The sequence below is a fragment of the Miniopterus natalensis genome, chromosome 18 (genome assembly GCF_054644295.1).
Source record: "Miniopterus natalensis isolate mMinNat1 chromosome 18, mMinNat1.hap1, whole genome shotgun sequence".
Classification (NCBI taxonomy): domain Eukaryota; kingdom Metazoa; phylum Chordata; class Mammalia; order Chiroptera; family Miniopteridae; genus Miniopterus; species Miniopterus natalensis.
This window is the reverse complement of record NC_142098.1, coordinates 33,131,134-33,149,271: the sequence shown is the minus strand read 5'-3', so window position 1 is coordinate 33,149,271 and position 18,138 is coordinate 33,131,134. Positions and strand designations below refer to the sequence as shown.

At 56.0% G+C, this 18,138-nt stretch overlaps 1 protein-coding gene across 2 annotated transcripts; it reads right to left on the bottom strand.

The window, feature by feature from the left end:
* Positions 1-101: 101 nt before the first annotated feature.
* On the bottom strand, positions 102-13,138 carry DOK4 (docking protein 4). 2 transcript variants are annotated; one of them, XM_087826634.1, is made up of 8 exons: positions 13,045-13,138; positions 7,615-7,874; positions 3,769-3,876; positions 3,501-3,615; positions 3,102-3,221; positions 2,833-3,022; positions 1,983-2,121; positions 102-1,795 (listed from the first exon to the last, which is right to left on the bottom strand). In XM_087826634.1, the coding sequence occupies exons 2-8, from the start codon at positions 7,678-7,680 to the stop codon at positions 1,436-1,438; spliced, it is 1,098 nt and encodes a 365-aa protein (XP_087682760.1). In that variant the 5' UTR covers positions 7,681-7,874; positions 13,045-13,138; the 3' UTR covers positions 102-1,435. The 2 variants fall into 2 exon arrangements, with proteins under 2 accessions (XP_087682760.1, XP_087682761.1); XM_087826635.1 differs by lacking the exon at positions 13,045-13,138 and having other exon boundaries at positions 102-1,554; positions 1,672-1,795; positions 7,615-7,959.
* Between the last annotated feature and the right edge of the window lie 5,000 nt (positions 13,139-18,138).

Below are 18,138 nucleotides of genomic sequence, written 5' to 3'. Positions count from 1 at the left end.
CATAAGTCCTGTAGGTAGGCACATACTCAAAGCAGTTAATTAGGCAGCCTGTCAGGAGGATTGTGGAGAAAACCGGAGATACAGTACAGAAAGGAAGGATATTTATTAACAGAGTTTTTATTTTTGGCAATAAAGAGCACAACATAATCTCCTTCATGCGTCATCGTGCCACTAGCTGAGCCAGCCAGCTCTGCCTCCGTCTCCAAGGCCTTGGGCCAGGCTCTCTTCTCAGGCTAGCTTATTTCTCTGGTGGTCATCCCCTGGGTCAGGTTCAGAGCTGAGCTGGCTGTGGCCACCTCCCTGGCTCCACGGCTCTGCTGGAGGGGCCTCCTGCTTTATCACCCTCCTGCCATAACTTGAATAGTGGTTATTTACATCAAGGTAACAAGGTCTGTTCCCACAAATCAGAACCCTAAAGTATTTTTTAAAAAACAAAACCATACACACAACCAAAGGTTTGATGTGGATAGAAAGATAGCCCTTCTGCCCAGTAGTCAATAAATACCAGCACTAGAAAATCAATTGCTTTAATTGCATTTCAGCGGGGAGCCTCAGCACCATGTGGGGAGGAGGAAATGGAAGGGCTGGTTTCTGAGTGCTTTCTGGCCAGAGGGTGGCCAAACAGAGAGGGGCCCCTCTGCAGGGGCACTGGCCATCCCAGGTCAGTGAGAGGGGGCAGCAGGGGAGCTCCCCACAGCAGTCCTGCAGCCTTCCCTCCTGGCCTGACCCTGGGGCAGGGGAGAGCTGGGACTGGCCGTCCTCCCCTGGCTGAGGTTGCCAGCACTCCTGCCCACAGGTTATCTTCTCAGCCTACGAAGCAGAAGGAGCCTGGGCAGAAATTTTCTTTTTCAAACCAGATTTTTCACCTGAGGTGTCAACCAGTTGTCACCGAGTGGCACGGTGTAAGTTCGGATCCTTCCTGTGCCACTCCAGGCCCAGAGGAACTGAGAAGCCACCTGCTGTCTTAGCCCTTGGGCTGCCTGGGGAAAGCCCACTGTCAGCGCGCCAGCCTTGAGTTCTGATTGTCTCCCTCTGGCCCTGGCAGCTCGAGCGAGTCCTGGCAGCGGGAGGGCTGTACCACGGAGGACATTCAAAACCCGCCTTGATTGTGGCCTGGTCATGGGATTGAAAAATGTGTATGTGGTGGCAGGGAGGGATGAGGGGAAATCTCATTAATATAGAATATGTCATAAGCCATATATATTAAAATCATGAACAGTATATAGTCCCATGGTAGCTCCGGCCCCTCACATGCTCAGGTAGTGTGGCCAGCCCTTTGCCTTGGTCCAGCCTCACCCATGGGGGCAAGGAAGGGACAGCTTGCTCCCTTTCTCCAGGCTCTTGGCCAACAGCCCCTTGAGGCTATCTATAGTACGCTGCAGGCAGCCCCACAGCAGGCAGCCCCAGTAGTCATCGGTGCACGCCAGCCCGGCTGTCACTGGGCTGGGGTCTTGGCCTCACTGCTGTCCCCCTGGCTGGACTTTGGCTTTAGCAGGATGAATTTGTTGAGGAGGTCCGTTTCTGAGCTGGCCTGGGCTGCCCCATACCCCTCACCTGTGGACACAGAGGCAGGCTCAGGACTCTGGTCCAGGTCGAAAGACCCCTGCCCAGAAGGCCTTGTCTTCCACAGAGCCTCGTGGCAGGTGGCCGTGGGGCACTGCAGGGACTCACCGGCATAGCTGGAGGCCTCGGCAATGTTCTGGGAGCCCGTGATGTGGTGCCAGTAGGCACTGCGGGGCAGCATGGTAGTGGGCGTGCAGGGGTAGGAATAATGTTCCGTGCCCTTGTTCAGCAGCTGTGGGCCAGAGAAGGGGGTCCCTCCCATTAGCCCTGGGGGAGTTGCTTACCCCCGAGCAGCCAGCCCAAGACCCTGGCTGCCTCTACTGTGTACACACTTTGTGGAGACAGCTGGCAGCCTCCAGGCACCCCGCCTGCCCACCCCCAGCCTCCCCGTGCCTGGGCCAAGGTGCCCACTGCCTCACCCTTGCGTTCTTCTCCATTTCTAGCAGAACCCGCTTGTGCTGCTCGGCAATGGCCAGGGTGGCACTGTGGACCCGCTGGTAAATCTGTTCCCCTTCCTGTGTCTGGAAGGTGTAGAGCCCTTCCCCAGCATCACACATCCTGGGGACACAAGTGGCATGGAAGGCAAGGTGGTGGGGACCCCATCACGCATGCATGTGCTTGGCGGGGTTCTCTGTACGCCGGGCCCTCTGGGATCAGGCAGGGCCGTCACCCGGGGGTCTGACCACACAGCTCAAACGTGCTGAGCAGTTTCGATGTGCCAGGTGGTGGTCTAAATGCTTTACAAGAATTGGCCCGTTCCACTCCCTTCCCCCACTCTGCACTATTACAATTTCCTCATTTTTAGGGGTTTTTCTCAAACCACTTTGTAATGAGGAAACTGAGGCATACAGAAGGTAAGTAACTTCACCAAGGTTACACAGAGGATTACACAGAATTCAAGGCCAGGCAAGCTGGCTCCCGAGCTCATGCTACGAGTTACCCAATCCTCTCTGCAATCCCATGAGGTTAGGTACTTTTCTTGTCCCCCGTGTGACAAATGAGGAAACTGAGACTTGGGTCCACAAACCCGGAGCTAGGAAGTGCCAGTGCCTGCACTTGATATGAGCCTAGCAGTTTGATTTTGGTGAACCGCCTCACTTGACCTGCCAGCTGTGAGCCTCAATTTCTTCATCTGTAAAATGGGAATATTGTGTTCCCTTTTGGGTTGCTACACCAATAAATAACAGGCTCCCAGCACGGTGCCTGACACGAACGAACAGCAGCCACCATCACTACCACGGTGGGACAGGGTGGGCAAGAGGGTCCTACCGGCCAGCCTCAAAGGTAAAGCGTGTGGTGTCCCGGCCGTAGCGGCGCAGTGAGCAGAGGGGCCACGAGACGAGCTTCACGCGAGGGTTGTGTATGTCCCAGAGGTAGATGTTCTCGTGGGTGATCTGCAGCTTGCACTCGCCATACACATCCAGGTTGGGGCAGGGCAGCAGGAAGACGTTAAAGCGATCTGAAGGGAAGATGAGTGGGCCTGGAGCTTCCCATGGGGGCCTCCTGCCCCTCCTCCCCCTCCCAGTGCCAGGCCTCACCTGTCTGTTCACACTGCACTCCTGGGGCCAGGAGGTCCGGCTCTCCCAGACTGATGTCGTTGAGCCGCGACCCCAGACACTCCACAGACAGGGTCTTGTACCACTCCTCTGCCTCCAGCTCTGGAGAAAGTGGCACCCCGTCATGCTGCTGGCTCAGGGTCCCCTGGCAGCCTGCCCCATCTACTCAGCCTGAGTTATCCCACCATCCCCCCCATGCAAAGCAGGGAGGGCCAGGCCCACCTCATCGTGGGGGTCTGCTCACTCAAAGGCACCCCCCAACCCTCACCCACAACCACCAGACCAGCCGGAGCTAGCCCTGCTGTCTCCTCCCAACTGGACCACTGAACCATGGCTGGCCCAGAGGAGGCTGGGTGGAGGCCTGCAGCCCCTACGCCTCACCTGAGTCGCAGGTGAAGGTGCGGGCTGAGTCATCAGTGAATATGATGGCCACCGCCTGCCTCTTGGTCTCCTTGGGGAGCCGTGTGACACACTTGACATTACTGATCTCGGTCACCTGTGACAGCATCCACAAAGGACTCAGCCAGGTTGGAGCACCTCCCTCTGCATTCCCACAGTTCTGCCACCCCCAGGAGGGTGCTCGTGGCCCTCAGGACTCTTAATTCATCACTGCTTCCAGGTTAGGGGAGCTAGGGCTCAGCCCCCTCACCTTGGGGCAGCCTCGGAGGCACACTGACTTCTCATCCGGATACTTCTCCAGCCGCTGGGGCCCCTTGCTGGAGGATTTCCGGAACACTAGCCAGCACCTTCGGTAGATCTGTGGGGCAAGATGACAAGGGGATCAGGCTCCCGCTCCCACCCAACAGGGCCCTGCAGTTACCCTTGCCTACCTCAGGGGGCAGTGCCACACAGCCTTCCAGGGAGGCCCCAGCCCAGGAGAAAACCTGGGGACAGCAGACACCACCAGCATGACACCCCCTGGGGGAGAGTTCCCCTCCCCAAATTGAAAGGCAGTTATTTCTTGGCTGGCTCTGAAAGCTGTTCCACAAAGGGTACACTCCCATTTACTGTGAGCTCAGCTCTGAGTGTACAGTTGACCCTTGAACCACACAGGTTTGAACCACGGGGGTCCACTTACACATGGATTTTTTTTCAATAAATATACAGCTGACCTTCTATATCCCAGGTTTTGCAGGATTTTTTTTTTAATCTGTGGTTGGGAATCTGTGGTTGGGAAGCCATGGCTGTGGAGGGCCGGCTGTATGCATTGTTCATCCATTTTATATATGGGACTGGAGCATCTGTGGATTTTGGTATCTGCAGGGGCCCTGGAACCAATCTCCTGCAGATACCAAGGGACGACTGAGAAGTCAAAAGATTTTCTACTGTGAGGGGGAGGGGGCTGGGCACCCCTAACCTCCGCATTGTTCAGCTGTGACATAAGTAGCTCACATTTATTGAGTGTCTCTTATTTGTACTTGCTGGTATTAGCACTCTACACAGTTCATCTCAGGGTCACTCTTGAGGTCAGTTCTATTATCTCCACTTTATAGATAAGGAAACTGAGGCACCAAAAAGTTAAATAACAGCTAATAAATGGCAGAGTTAGTCCTTAAAACAGACTGACTAGATCCAGAGCTAAAACTCGGAGCCCACTGCACACAAAGCTCAGCCCAGGGCTCCAGCGGCACCAACCACAACAGCGGGAGTGTCCTAGAGAGAGATCAGCCCACTTTCCACTCCCAGCCTGCACATCACCACAGCCTTGTTCTCAGAGCCAGGGAGGGCTCGGTGTGAGCAACACCTCCTCTTGATTCCAGCAGCTTTCACTCACACACTCTTTTCATTCTTTAACCAACCCTGGAGTGTAGGGGGCCAGGGTTAGTTGCCTGTTCCAGTTGGGAAACCAGAGGCTCTCAAAGTAAAGGGATAGGGCCAAGAACCTGGGGTGACCCCAGAGCACAGTGCCTTCCCTCGCAAGGTTCCCTCCTTGTCCAACCACTGCCAGTGACCCTGTGCCTAAAACCACCCAAGTTCTTTATAGCTTCTTGGACTCCTCCCAAGGATCAAAGCCAGGGAGGGGAGCAGACCATTCTCTAGGGCTATAGGGGCAAATTAGCTGATCAGACAACTTGAGGGGTGGCCCTACCTACCTGCCTGGGATGCTGACTTTTCCTTCCATGGCCCCCTCCCTCCTGCCTCAGGCTCTCTTCCAGCCCAGAGTCTGGCTGGAATGTCCCTCCTCTTTCAGGGGGCACTCCAGAAGCCTGGAGACCCCACTCCCCAGAAATCTCTAGTGCTCCCCTCACTGGCAAACAGTAGGGAGACTGAGGGGTGTCCCAGAGCAGAGTTGGTGAGGGGGCCTCTGGACCATAGCCCCAAGCCCCTGCCCCCTCCCCAGCCCTGTTCTGCCATGCAGGCACCAGGTCCTTGGCAGGCAGAGTCCTAGGGTACAGGGGGCCTAGGCAGCCCCCATCCCATGATCCTGGCTCAGCTTCCTGGTCTATCTATCTAAACAGCAGGCCTCAGCACTCAGCTGAGGAGCTCCTTTAGGACAAACACTGTATTTTCTTCTCAGAATCCTCACTCACATCCTGGTAGCCTCATTAACAGAGCTCTGAATGAACATATGACGGGACCATGAATGAATGGATGGATGCATGCATGACCCAGATATGCCCTGCCAGGTTGGACTCCATGCAGCCTGCAGTGTCAGGGGCAAAAGGCCTGGGGGCCTGAGCACTCTGGTTGCCTGGTTACAGGAATACACACACACACACACACACACACACACACACACACACACACACACACACACAGAGCCCCAGGGAGCCACTGCACTCAAGAGCCCTCCTTCCCCACTTCCCCAGGTCTTTGATCAGTACTTCAGAAACACTGCCACAGCTCTGCCTGGGAGGAAGGCTCTGGCAGGTGGGAGGGTGGGCTCCTGATCTCTTTCAGCCCCTCCCCCCTCACCTCCGTGGGCTGAGACCATAATGGCTGTCCTGGGGGTGACTGCAGTCCCTCATACCAGGTCTGCATGGGGAAGCTAAATTCTCTGAGTAGTGGTGGACTCCAGACTGGGCCTAGCCCTGCCCCAGCTCCCAATGCCCCTTCCCCTGGCTGTGCCCACCTTAGAGGTTCCCAGTCTACCAGAACAGGTCTGAAACTGAGCCCAGCGGCTGCCCCAAGTGGCTTGCCTTCCAGGTAAGCTTTGTCCTGGACAGGGCCTCAGCCCAGCCAGCTCCTGGGGACCTGCTAGGTCTGGACACATAGGAATGAGGAGCCACATTAGAAGCTGCCCCCCTACCCACTCGGCCTCCCCGCTTCAGCCTCTCTCCTAGGTCTGTGCTCCAAGTGGGCTTCAGCCCTTTCTCAGGGTAAAAGCAGAGTGGCCGAGAGCCACCAGAGCCCAGTCTCCTGGGCTGGTGCCCAGGATGGGACGAAAATCTAAATTCAGATAAGGCTGCAAACATGCCCGCAGCTCAGCTGCTGGACAGACAAACATACCCCCACGGGGCCCTTAGGCAGGAGAGGGATCCCCTCGCCAAGGCCAGCGCTGCTCTGTCCTGTACGCAGGCGGTACCCAGGCAGGGGAGCTGGTAGGAAGCCCTGCTCTCCCCCACCCCACTCAGGCACAGCCAGGGAGCCTTGAGCAGTCTGAGCCAACCCACCCCATCAAGGCCACGGGGGAGGGGAGAAGGGAGGGACCAGAGACCCAGGTAAAACACTAGACTTGGGCCACCTCAGTCACCAGGGTTTTCATCCTACTGGGAGGAGGCAGCTGCCAGGCCCCTCTTGGACAATTCCACCAAGATCGTTAAGTTGGTCCCTGGGGTCCCTGCTCATGCCTTCTGGGGGGTCTTCACCAGCAGGGCGTGGGGGAGGATGCACACCCAGGTGTGTCCGAGGCTTCATCTCCATGAGGCTTCCAAGCCCAGCTCCAGGCTAAACATGGAGCACAGAGGGAGCAACTCGGAGCCACAGGCCCCAAGTTCTCATTCATAAACCACATAAACATCAGCCTCCGCACCCCTCACACCACCACGCGCCCCCACAACCAGCCACTCTCCTTTTCAAACACTTCTTTAACGGTCAAATCAACACCCACAGATAAATAAATACCTGTACACAGAAAGCAATGGGAAACAGCGGTCGAGGAGGTACTTAAGAAAAGAGGCCAGGAGAGGGGAGGGGAGAAACAGGGAGGCGGCAGCGAGGAGACAAGGAGAGGGGAAGTGAGAAGCTGGTCTTAGCTCAGTCAACCCGACATTTCCAGCACTCCTGGCCCTGGCGACAACTTCAACAATAGCCAAGGAGCTGCCTGCCCATCGGCTGCCACCACTGGCCCAGCCCCTGGGATGCCAGCCAGTCCTGCTGGGGCGGGGGCTGCAGCAGGCAGGGCTGGGCCCAGGCTCATGCCAGGCAGCCCGCTGGCCAGAAGCCTGGAGACCGCATATGCAGGATGCCTGGCTGCGTACCCCGACCCGCCAGGTTCCAGACCAAGTCCTCTGCGCCTGACCCTCAGAGGGCAGGGCCCTGGGGGGTGGCTCACCCCGAGCTTCCTGCTCTTCATCTTCACGTAGCCTTGCTTGACGATGTCGTTGAAATTGGTCGCCATGGTTTCCCCACCTTCTCTTGGGCGCCGGGCCTGGCCGAGAGGAGGGGAGGGATGCCCAGGTGGCCTCAGTTTCCGGCTCCTCCGATCACCTGTTCGCGACACTCCTTCGGGGCTTCCTCGCAGAGCCAGAGCCGGGCTGCCCCTCACCTCGCCAGCCTCAGCATTGTTCTAGCAGCTCCTTCGCCCGGCGCCTGCTGGAAATAAAAATGACAGGGAGATTAGACAGTGACATCTTTCTCTTCCCTCGCTGTCTCGCTCTTTTTTCCTTCCTCTTCCCACACTCCTCCCTCCCTTCCTCCCCCCTGCTCCCGCCCTTCTTCCTTCCCTTCCCTCCCCACCCCAGGACGACGGAACCATTCAGGAAAACCGAGGTGGAGGCATCGGCGGGGAAAATGGTCCAGCCCAGTCCCCTCCCTCACGGCTGGGGCTGGCAGTTAACCCCTTCCTGGGAGGGCGGACGCTGGCGCCGCGGTGGAGGTGGGGGCAGAGGAAGAGGTGGCCTGGGACGTGCTGTCCGGCCCAATCTCCTGCTACAACTTCGGGGCAAACTTAGGGTAATTTGCTCCCTCCATGCACAGGAGGCCCACGGGAGCCTTCCCTGAGATGGAGAGGTTCCCCAGGAGGTGGCACAGAGTCTGGTGTCTGAGTGAACCCCAAACTCCTTGAGGTTAAGGACAATTTGCTTTGTCAGTCTCAGGAGACACCCCCAATCCCTCTACCCCATCACTCCTATACCTGGTTGTCTCCAGCCCCAGGCAGGAAGCTGAGAATCAGCACCTCCAGCCCACTCAGGCCCTGCTCCCAGCCCCTGCACTCTCCAGCAGTTCCTCTGGGTGTTGCTTCCTGGGTGGGAGGGCAGAGTCCAGTGGGGCGGGCCCCCAGATAAGCCTGAGGAATGTGCTGGGCCTGCTGGAGGTGGCCATCATGGAAGCAGATGCCTGGTCCTGGCCCTGGTGCTGGGAAGGCTCTGGGGCTGGCCAGCCATGTAGTGCCCCCATGTCCTGAGCACCGGCAGGAGAACCAGCAGTCACCTGGGCCTGTGTCTGACAGTGAGGGGGACTAAGGGGAAGTCAATATGGGGCGGGCAATGGGAGTGCCTGCAGGGATCACTCAGAATCAGATAAAGAATCAACGGATAGCCAAGACGCAGACTGGAGGGGGCGGGGGGGACTGTCCTCAGTGATGACCCAATTCAATACCCATTTTACAGATGGGAAAATAAAGTTGCTCAGAGAGGCTAAGCGGCATGGCTAAGGTCACAGAGCAAGCCTGGGGCACAGCCAGGGACAAATGAGAAGTTTTGGAGTGGGTGATGGACGCAGGCCCGGGGGTAGAATGTCCTGTGGCCATCTCAGGCTGTCTGCCACTACCTAAGCCCTTTCTGCCATCCAGGCTCAGGGGCAGGGCTATGCCAGCAACATCGCCCCCCCATGTCTCCAGGATCGCTGGGTAGCATTTCTGGGGTCAGCTGGACATCTGTGCTGCCAGGACAGAGCCTGGGGCAGGCATGCTGCTGGATCTGCCAACAGCTTGGCATTAATTAATCTCCTGGAAGCCTGTCTGTTAAATCCCTAACAAGGGAACAGATGGGACTGCCCCAGTAGGCACGTGCAAACAAGGCGGGGCAAAGAGAGGGTACCGCTCCCCTATCCTACTTGCACACTGACAGCCTCTTCAGCACCACCTCAGCTGCCTCCCTGCCCATTCACTCCTTCTATCCCAGGCCCCTGGGATCCAAGACCCTCCCAAGTGGTCTGCTTTTCTCCTGTAAAGTCTGGTCTGGAGTCCCCTCCTTGGCACTGGTCCCAACAGCCCTGACACACCTGGGCTCTGGCCATCAGCGATGGGTAAATTTTCCCAGCTGTCTCCACCGCCTGCTCCTGGAGCTGCCTTGCCTCAGAAGCAAGATCAGCTCCATAAATTCCCCTCCAAGATGACAGCAGGCAGGCCCCCGGCTGTGGGGCCATAGCACGGAAGGCCCCTTTCAGTACATGCTTACAAGAAAACACTAGGCCCCTGGGTTCATTCAAGCAGCCCAGGGTGGGGTGCCAGGAGCGTGAATCCAGCTGGCCGGGTAGTTTGGGCAAGCCACTCAACATCTCTGTGCTTCAGTTTCCCCATTAGTAGAAAAAAAAAAAAAAAGAGTATAGATCCACCTACTTTAAATGAGAAAATAAATCCATGAGGCACCTGCCTGCCCACTTTGGAATCAGAGCTTCTGCCTTGGAAACAAGGGCTGTTTTCATTTTAAGAGCTGCTGCCCATCTGCGAAACCACCATAACCCAGCCATTGTCACCGGCCCAATGTAGGCCTCTCCTTCCACCAGCTACCTTCCCAGAGCATCCCCACAGTGACTGGGCCACCAAGCTCTCAGAAGCACCCCTGCTGTGTCTGTCCGTAGGCCCACACACTGTCCCATACCTCAGACCCTAGAATGAGCCCCACAGAAATAAACCAGCAGAAGAGCAACTTTCCATGGGAAGCCTGGATGGCAAAGGGCAAGAGCAAGACCCTGCTTGGGATCCAAAACAGTACAAAGGGGATTGAGGAGGTAGGGAGAGAGGGGGAAGGGCCAAAAGGTGGACCACAAATTTGATGGGCAATGGGATCAGGTGTGCGTGTATGGGGGGAGGACACCTAGAACCAGCCCAGCCTCCAGAGGGACTGCACAGTGTCAAGCTAGAGAAACAGCCCCAGGCTGAGCTGTACAGGCTTAGAGGAGTGGAGCAGGGTTCAGGAGGCCAGGACCTGGGCTGAGGCAGCCCCAGCCCTGCCATCCCTGGGGCCACTTTCCTCTTGGCTCCTGAGCCACCACCAGCTCTGCCTCTCACCAGGCTACAGCAGGGAAGAAAGCCCTAACTCAAGAGAATCTGAGGTCTCAAGCCTGTGAGCTCAGCTCTGAGCACCCAGAGAAGATAAACAGGGTGCCCAGCAGCGCCCTCAACACTGCAGGGGGGAACAAGGGCCCCTCATTTCTCCTCCCAGCCTGACATCCTCTTGGCTGAGACACTCAATCAGGCAGTACAGACCCTGGGCCAGGCTACCACGGGCTCCTTCACAGAGAGAGCAAGGCTGAGCCTCCCCTCTTCCCAGGAAAGGGCAGGTGTCCTGTGGGGAGGAGGCAGGGGGACTCCCTGGTGCCCAGCAGAGGTAAGGGCCAGGGCTCCCCTGCCCACCTGCCCCATCAGGCAGCTCCCTAAGCACTCCCTCTGTGCACCTGGATTCTGCCTCGAGGCTTTGGCTCCAGAACAAAGCTACTCGCTGCTGTTGGCAACCAATGACTGAGCAGGAGCGGCTGCTGGCTTGGCTGGGCCTCTCCACTCCCTGAGAGATGGGATCTTATCAGGGCTTCGGGGACATCCCTACCTGGACACCTGGCTCCCTATTGTCTCACTGTCTCCACCTCACAGCAAAGATCCAATGGGCAGGATTCTCACCAGCACCAGGGACATTTCCCCTCACCTGCGGTCAGAGTGTGACAGCTATCTGGGCCAGGAGGGATCCTCCTTCCATCTCCCCCCATCCCCATGCAAATCTCCACATGAAACCACTACCAGAAGCACTGCAGGTCTCATCCAAGGTGGGTGGCAAAGAGGTCAAATACCCAAATGGGCAGAGAGGAACCATGGAATGAGGGACATTGGAACAGTCCCTGACTCCTGGGCTCTTAAGTCAGAAAAGTGATGCTGTGCCTCCATACCATGGCCACTCTGCTCCCTCCTGGTCCCCTTCCTCCCTGCTCTTGTCTCCCCCCTGCTCAGTACACCTAGCCACAGCCACGCTGCCCTTTCTTCTTTCTCAACATGCCCAACTCCTTCCCAAGCAGGACCACTGCTGCTGTTCCCCGCCTACAACGCTGTTCCCTCAGATGGTCCCAAGGTTCATTCTGCTGCTTCATTCAGGTCTCAACTCAGAGGTCGCCTCTTCAGAGAGGCCTTCCCTGACCACCCTGACCAGAGGAGCCCCGCCAATCAGCCTCTATTATGACATCCAGTTTCGCTGTCCTCACCACGCGCATCGCTACAGGCTTTTCTGTTCCTTCATCAGTTCATTGGCTCCTCGGCAGCTCAGTCTCCTAGAACGCCCTAGAATACCAGTTCCCTGATGCTAGGCGTTGCTCTAATTAACGGCTCCATCCCAGCTCCTAGAAAGGTACCTAATGCGGAGTGGGGGCTCAGTATTTGGGGACTGAAAGCATAATTCCCTCTCATGTTTGCCCGCTACCAGCAGGTCAGACCCAGCTCAACTTCCAGATGTGTAACTTCCAGAGGTGTATGAGCAGGGCTGGCTCCCACATCCCTGAATCCCAGGGCTTTCCCAGCGCCGACTGTCACGGCCAGCAAACTGTTGTTCCTGGAGAACCAGCAGGGCACTGGACCCACAGTTTGGCTCAACGCTGCCTCGGGGGAGTGAATGCTGCTGACACTGTGTCCCGGCCTTGCTGGGCGGTTCTCCCCACCCATCCACCAGGGTTGTTGGGTGAAGTCACATCCAGCCCAGCCCCGCTGCCCTGCTGGAGAGGGAAGGGCTACAAGTAGCCAGTTTCCAGGCACAGAGAGGCAAGCAACTGGCTGAAAGGGGGCACAGCTCCTGGGGCCCATCCCAGGTGGGGGACAGGAATGGCCGGCACAGGTGCCACATCTCTCTGAAAGGAGCAAGAGCAGAATCTGTGCTGGACAAGGCCAGCCTCCAGTGGCTGCTGTGATCCTGCCAGGCCCCTCACTGCCCTTGACTGTCAGACCCTTCCACCCCAGACCCTCCACCCAAGTGTCCTGGCAGCTGCGGCTTGGGGCAGGCAGGCTGCACAGAGGTCCTGCTCTGCTCACATCAGCCAGGTGCCCAGACTCCACTCCTGTCCCTTTGCAGTGACAGAAAGCATTGAACTGGAAACAGGGCCTTGGGGGCTATGGGGGAGAAGGTGGACAGGACCCCAAGCTGGCCATGAGTTTAAGTGGTAAGGTGGGCAGTGGGGGCAGGTGGGGTAGAGAAAAGTCTCTTGGAATTTGGGAAAGCTGAGGGAGTAGGAAAGTGGGGAGCAGGACAGTGGGGGCTGCCTGGGCTGGGTTATGCCCCTTGGGCATGGCAGGCTCAGGGGCAGGAAGCACAGGGGCCTGGGCTTTTCATGGATATCTGTGGGGTAGGGGGTGAGGACAGGCCCCGGCCCGGGTCCCTCTGCAGAGGGGAGCTCAGGGGATAGTTTCTAGGGCCTGGGCTGGCTTTGGGGGAGCAGGTCCCAGAGCTCCCCGGCCCCTGCCCCCGAGTAGGAAGAGCCCCAGGGCTTGGAGAGTTCTCAGGTTGGAGTCGCCAAGGGCCTCCCGGGCTCGGCCTAGGGCCCCCCGCCCCGCCTCGAGCCCCCTAGTTACCTGAGAGCCTCGGCCCGGGCCGGGGGCGCTGGCAGGGCGGGCGGCGGGCCAGACTCATGCCCGCGTCGCGGCGAGGCCGGCGGTGGCGGCGAGGCGGCGGTGGCGCCGGGCTCCGGGCGGGGACGGCGGCGGAGGCGCGGCCGCCGGGCTGGGCTCCGGGCGACCCAGGGCGCGCCCCGCCCGCCCCGCTCCCGGCCCCGCCCCCTCCCCTGGCGCCCCGCCCCCCGGCCCCTGCGCCCCGCCCCCGCCGTAATCCTCCGAGCCGCGGGACAAGCTGCCGCCCAGACTCCCCAGCGCGCCTCCGCGACCCCTCCACGTTGCCCTCGGTACCTGGGCTCAGCCTCACCGCCCCTCTCTGGCCCCCAAATCCCAATCTCACATCGCGCCTCAGCCCCTGAAAGCTGAACCCCACATCAGCTCCCAGCCACCCCAATCCCAACTCCCAGCCTCTTCAGGATCACATCCCCCGTTGCTGCCCTGTCACCTGCAGACTCCCTGGGCCCTCGCGGCCCAGCTCTCCCCAGAATCCTCAGTCACCTCCTTAGCCCGCCCCCCCCAGGGGGCGCCCCCAACCCCACCCACCCCGCGCGCACACACTGTGGTGGCGCATCAGCGCCTCCATCCCCATGTCAGCTGCCCTAGAAGTCGGCCAACTTCTCCTTCCCTCCCCTGGCCTCCCCACCCCTCAGAACACCCAGAACTCCCATTCTAGGTCCCCCTCAAGTCTAAACCCCATTCCTCTTGGTCTCCCCCAGCACACACACTCACCTCGCTGCCCCTCAGGCCCCTGCCAGTGCTGGGTCACTGCCCACCTGGGCTCACACATCACAGGTCTCCTCTGCCTGCCAGGCAGGGATGGGGAGGTCACCTAGGACCTCCCTGGGGGGGAGGGGGATACCTCACCCTTCTGGTTTTCATGCCTGCACCCCTTTACACCAGCGGTTCTCAAAGTGCGGTCCCTGGGCCAGAGGCATCAGCATCACCTTGAAATTTGTTAGAAATGCAAACTCCCGGCCCCACTCCAGACCTATGAAATCAGAATCTCAGAGTAGCACTCAGAAATCTGTTTTGAAAAGCCCCCAGGTGTTTCTGATGCCCACTCACCACTGCTTTGGACCAAATATACAGAACAAAACTATTGTCCAAGTTTCTCAGAGGGACAGCCTGATACAGCGAGGGTCCGAGAACCTCAGCATTCACCCATGGAATCCAGCCCCCTGCCTCCGAGACACCGGGCCTCTGCCTTGCCCAGGGAGCTTCTTCTTAGGTGGCTGCTTCTCTTCCCTTTAAAATGTCCCTGGATGGTCCCTGGATGGTCACTGTGACCACAAAGGGAGCCCCAGAGACTCCAGGGGGCTTCCTGCCCTGCCTGAGCTAACCAGCCCCAGACCGCCAGAGGAAGAGGGGGTGGCAGCCCCAGTCCCTGCCTGCCAAGCCCTCCTGGGTCTCGACCTCCTGACCTCCCCATGCCTCTTCCAAACTTGACCCCACCTGCTTTGCTTCAAACCACAGCTCATAAAGCCTCCAGCACTTGATCCATCAAAGAAAACTGTTTCACTACCAGAAACCTCTGGGAGAGTTTTGGTCAACCAAAAAATAAAAATAAAAAATGTGTTCTCAATAAAAAGTAATCTTCTCTAGAGTGGAGTTTCCTAAACTTCTTCAGTCTCTCATCCTCATATCATTGCTGCACTATAATCACCTAAATATTTTTTTTAATTAAACTTTTTGAGATATGCATAGATTCCCATGCAGTTATAAGATATAATTCAGAGAGATCCTGTGTATGCTTTCCAGTCCCTCCAATGGTCACATCTTGCGAATCTAGAGTACAATATCACAGCGCAGATAATGACATTGAGGCAGTCAAGATACTGAACATTTCCATCACCACAACGCTGCTTCCTATTGCCCTTTTATATCCATACCCACTTCCCTCCCACTCTCATCCCTCCTTAACCTCTGGCAACCACTAATCTGTTCTCCGTTTCTATACTTCGGTCATTTATAACATCTATTTGGTCACTGGTAATTTTTTCTGGAATGTTATAAAATTGGAATGGTTAAGTATGTAATCTTTGGGAATTATCCTTTTTTGCACTTAGCATAATTCTTTGGAGATTCATTCAAGTAGTCATATGTATCAATAGTTTGTTCCTTTCCTTGCCAAGTAGTATTCCATGGTATGGATATACCACAGTGTGTTTATTTGTACACCCACTGAAGGACATCTGGGTTGTTTCCAGTTTGGGACGTAAATCTTGATTGCTCTGGGACAAATGCCTAGGAGTACAGCTACTGGGCCATATGATAATTGCATGTTTAATTTAAAAACTGCCAAACTGTTTTCCAGAGTGGCTGTACCATTTTACATACCCACCAGCAATGTATGAGCAATCCAGTTTCTTCGCATCCTTGACAGCATTTGTTATTGTCACTCCTTTTTTTTTTCAGCCATTCTGATAAGTATGTGGTGATATCTCTTAGTGGCTTTAATTAGCATATCCCTAATGGCTAATGTTGTTGAACATCTTTTTGGGTGCTAATTTGCCATCTGTGTATCTTCTTCAGGGAAATATTTCCTTCTTTTTTTAAAATCCTCACCAGAGGATATTTTTTCCATTACTTTTAAGAGAGAGTAGAAGGGAGAGAGACATCGATTGGTTGCCTCCCGCATGTGCCCTGAGGGGGGCGAGGGATCAAACCTGCAACTAAGGCACATGGTCTTACGCCCACGCTGTAACAGTATTTCCCAAGCCCCAGCCACTCCAGCCACTTTATGACTTTTGCCAGATTCAAGGATCTCCTTTACTATTATTTGCTCAATATATTTTTTAAGTCACCTCACATTTTTCTATTTGCCTCAAGAACAAACTATGGAAATAAAATGCCTTGAAAATAAAATAAATGCATTACACATGTGCTGGCTAATATTACTTGCCTGAAAAGCTCTAAGGCTTTTGTTAAAAAGGAGTTGGGCACATGTTAGAGGGGTGCTAAGCCCACACTACCACCTGTCTGAGATTGTCTCCTTAAGAATAGTCAGAGGGTGAAAAGGAAAATGAATAGGGAATCACTTTTTCAGAGTGCGCCCCTGTCAGTTAGGACCATCTTATGGGACGTGAGCGACATCATTCTACTGACCACGGAGGTGATGTGAGTCCATACTTGGGGAAACACTGTTCTAGCCTATTGAACCTCACAGTAGTAATCCAGGGTAGATATCACAATCCCCATTTCACAGGTAAAAATACTGAGGTCAGTAAGTAGAAGATAATAAAGCCGTGCCAGGACTTGAAGAGGAGACCATGGAGTCTCTGTTTCTTGGGGCCTTGACATAACCTAGAAGGACAGGGATCCTAGTCCATGTCTGTCCCCCAGGGGATCTCCACAAGGTCCTTATTCCCACCACCTCCCTCATTTGCTCTTGACAGAGCCAGAGCTGGAAGAGTCCCTGGAATCCCGGGTAAAGAATCCCAGGCAACCCCACCACAGCCATCAGATTGATGGTGAGAAGCTGGCATTTGTGAGAGCCCAGGGCCCCTCTGCTGCAGGGGAGCACTGAGATCTGGGCCAGTTTGTCTGTTAAGATGAGGCCCTGAACTGTCTCCCTCTCCCAGCTCAACAGTGACACAAACCAGCCTCCCCGGAACCTTCACATCAAAGGGACTGACCAGGAGGGGGGTGGAAAGGAAGGAGATGGGGCCCTCTTGCTCTTCCTGCCTCCTCCAAAGGAGGCTGGGAAAGGGGAGCTTTCCAGTGGATGCAGAGAGCGGCTCTCAGGAAAGAGGGGACATTCCAACCCCCCCTCCCAGTGCATGGTTCTCTCTGGGTTGCTGTCCTGAGTACAAGTGTGATATGCTAACAGCAAACCTGCCAAGTTTTCCCTGGACAGGCCTGCCAACCAGCAGGGAAGGGAGGCCCAGTGCTCGTACTAGCCTTCCCTCCCTCACTGATTCATTCATTCATTCATTCATTCATTCATTCATTCATTCATTCATTCATTCAACAAACATCTGAGCACCACTCTGTGCCAGGTACTGGGCACTGGGGATGCAGTGGTTTACCAGAGCAGCTTGTGCCCTTGTGGAGTTCATGGTCTAGTGAAAGTGACAGGCGCTGATCTAAGACCTCTGCAGTTTCAGGTGCTACTGCGAGAAAGGCAGTGAGGGTCTTCCAGGTGCTGGAAGAGACATGGGGAGACCTGACCTGTCTGGGAAGGCTTACCGAGGAAGTGACTCTTAAGGTAAAAGCAAAAGGGTGAGTTACCCAAGTGAAGAGGAGAGGGAGAGTGTTCTGAGTTGGGGGAAGTGCATGTGCCAAGGCCCTGTGGTAGAAGAGCCCACTGTGCATAAGAGCGTGGGAGGAGGCCAGAGTGGCTGGAACTCAAAGGGAATTGGGGAAGCAAAGTGCTAGGCCAGGCTGCCCACAAAGAGGCTTGAAGGCCAGTTCAAGGGTTTGGTCTCTATCTTAAGAGTAGTGGGGAGCCAATCAAGGGCTTTAAACAGGAAATGGAAAAGAATTCAATTAGCATTTTTAAAAAAGTCCTTCTGGCTACCCTTAGAGAATAGACGGAGAGCCTCAATGGAGTCGTGGGGAGCAAGACAGGAAGAGAAGGCAAGTCTTGCAGGAGAGAGCTGGTGTGGCCTGACTAATGAGAGGGCTGGTGGCAGGGGACAGATCTGAGAGATCCTCAGAATGTCAAGTGTCCCTGGCTCCTTGGCGGAGGTAAGAAAGAAGAAAGACAATGACCCTGAGACTAACATTACGGCTTCGATTCTTCCAATGTATCCAGAAAAAGCCAAGCCCACCATGGGCGCTATATTCAAATCTGATTGCCACCCCTCTTCTGTAAGGAGGTCCAGCATGCCCCTGGAGAAATGCATTGTCATTTATTTAACCAGCGCCACCGCTGGCCATTGAGCCATCTCATTTTGGCTTTTGTAAACAGTGCCACAGCGAGCGCTTGTGAGGCTAAATATTTGTAGCCACACTTATACCTTACATGTGCTTGCAGACTTCCTTAGGAGAGCTTTCTAAGAGACGTGTCTTCGCTTCCGCTGCATTTTGCAGGGTGCCCTCTGCCCCTCTGCC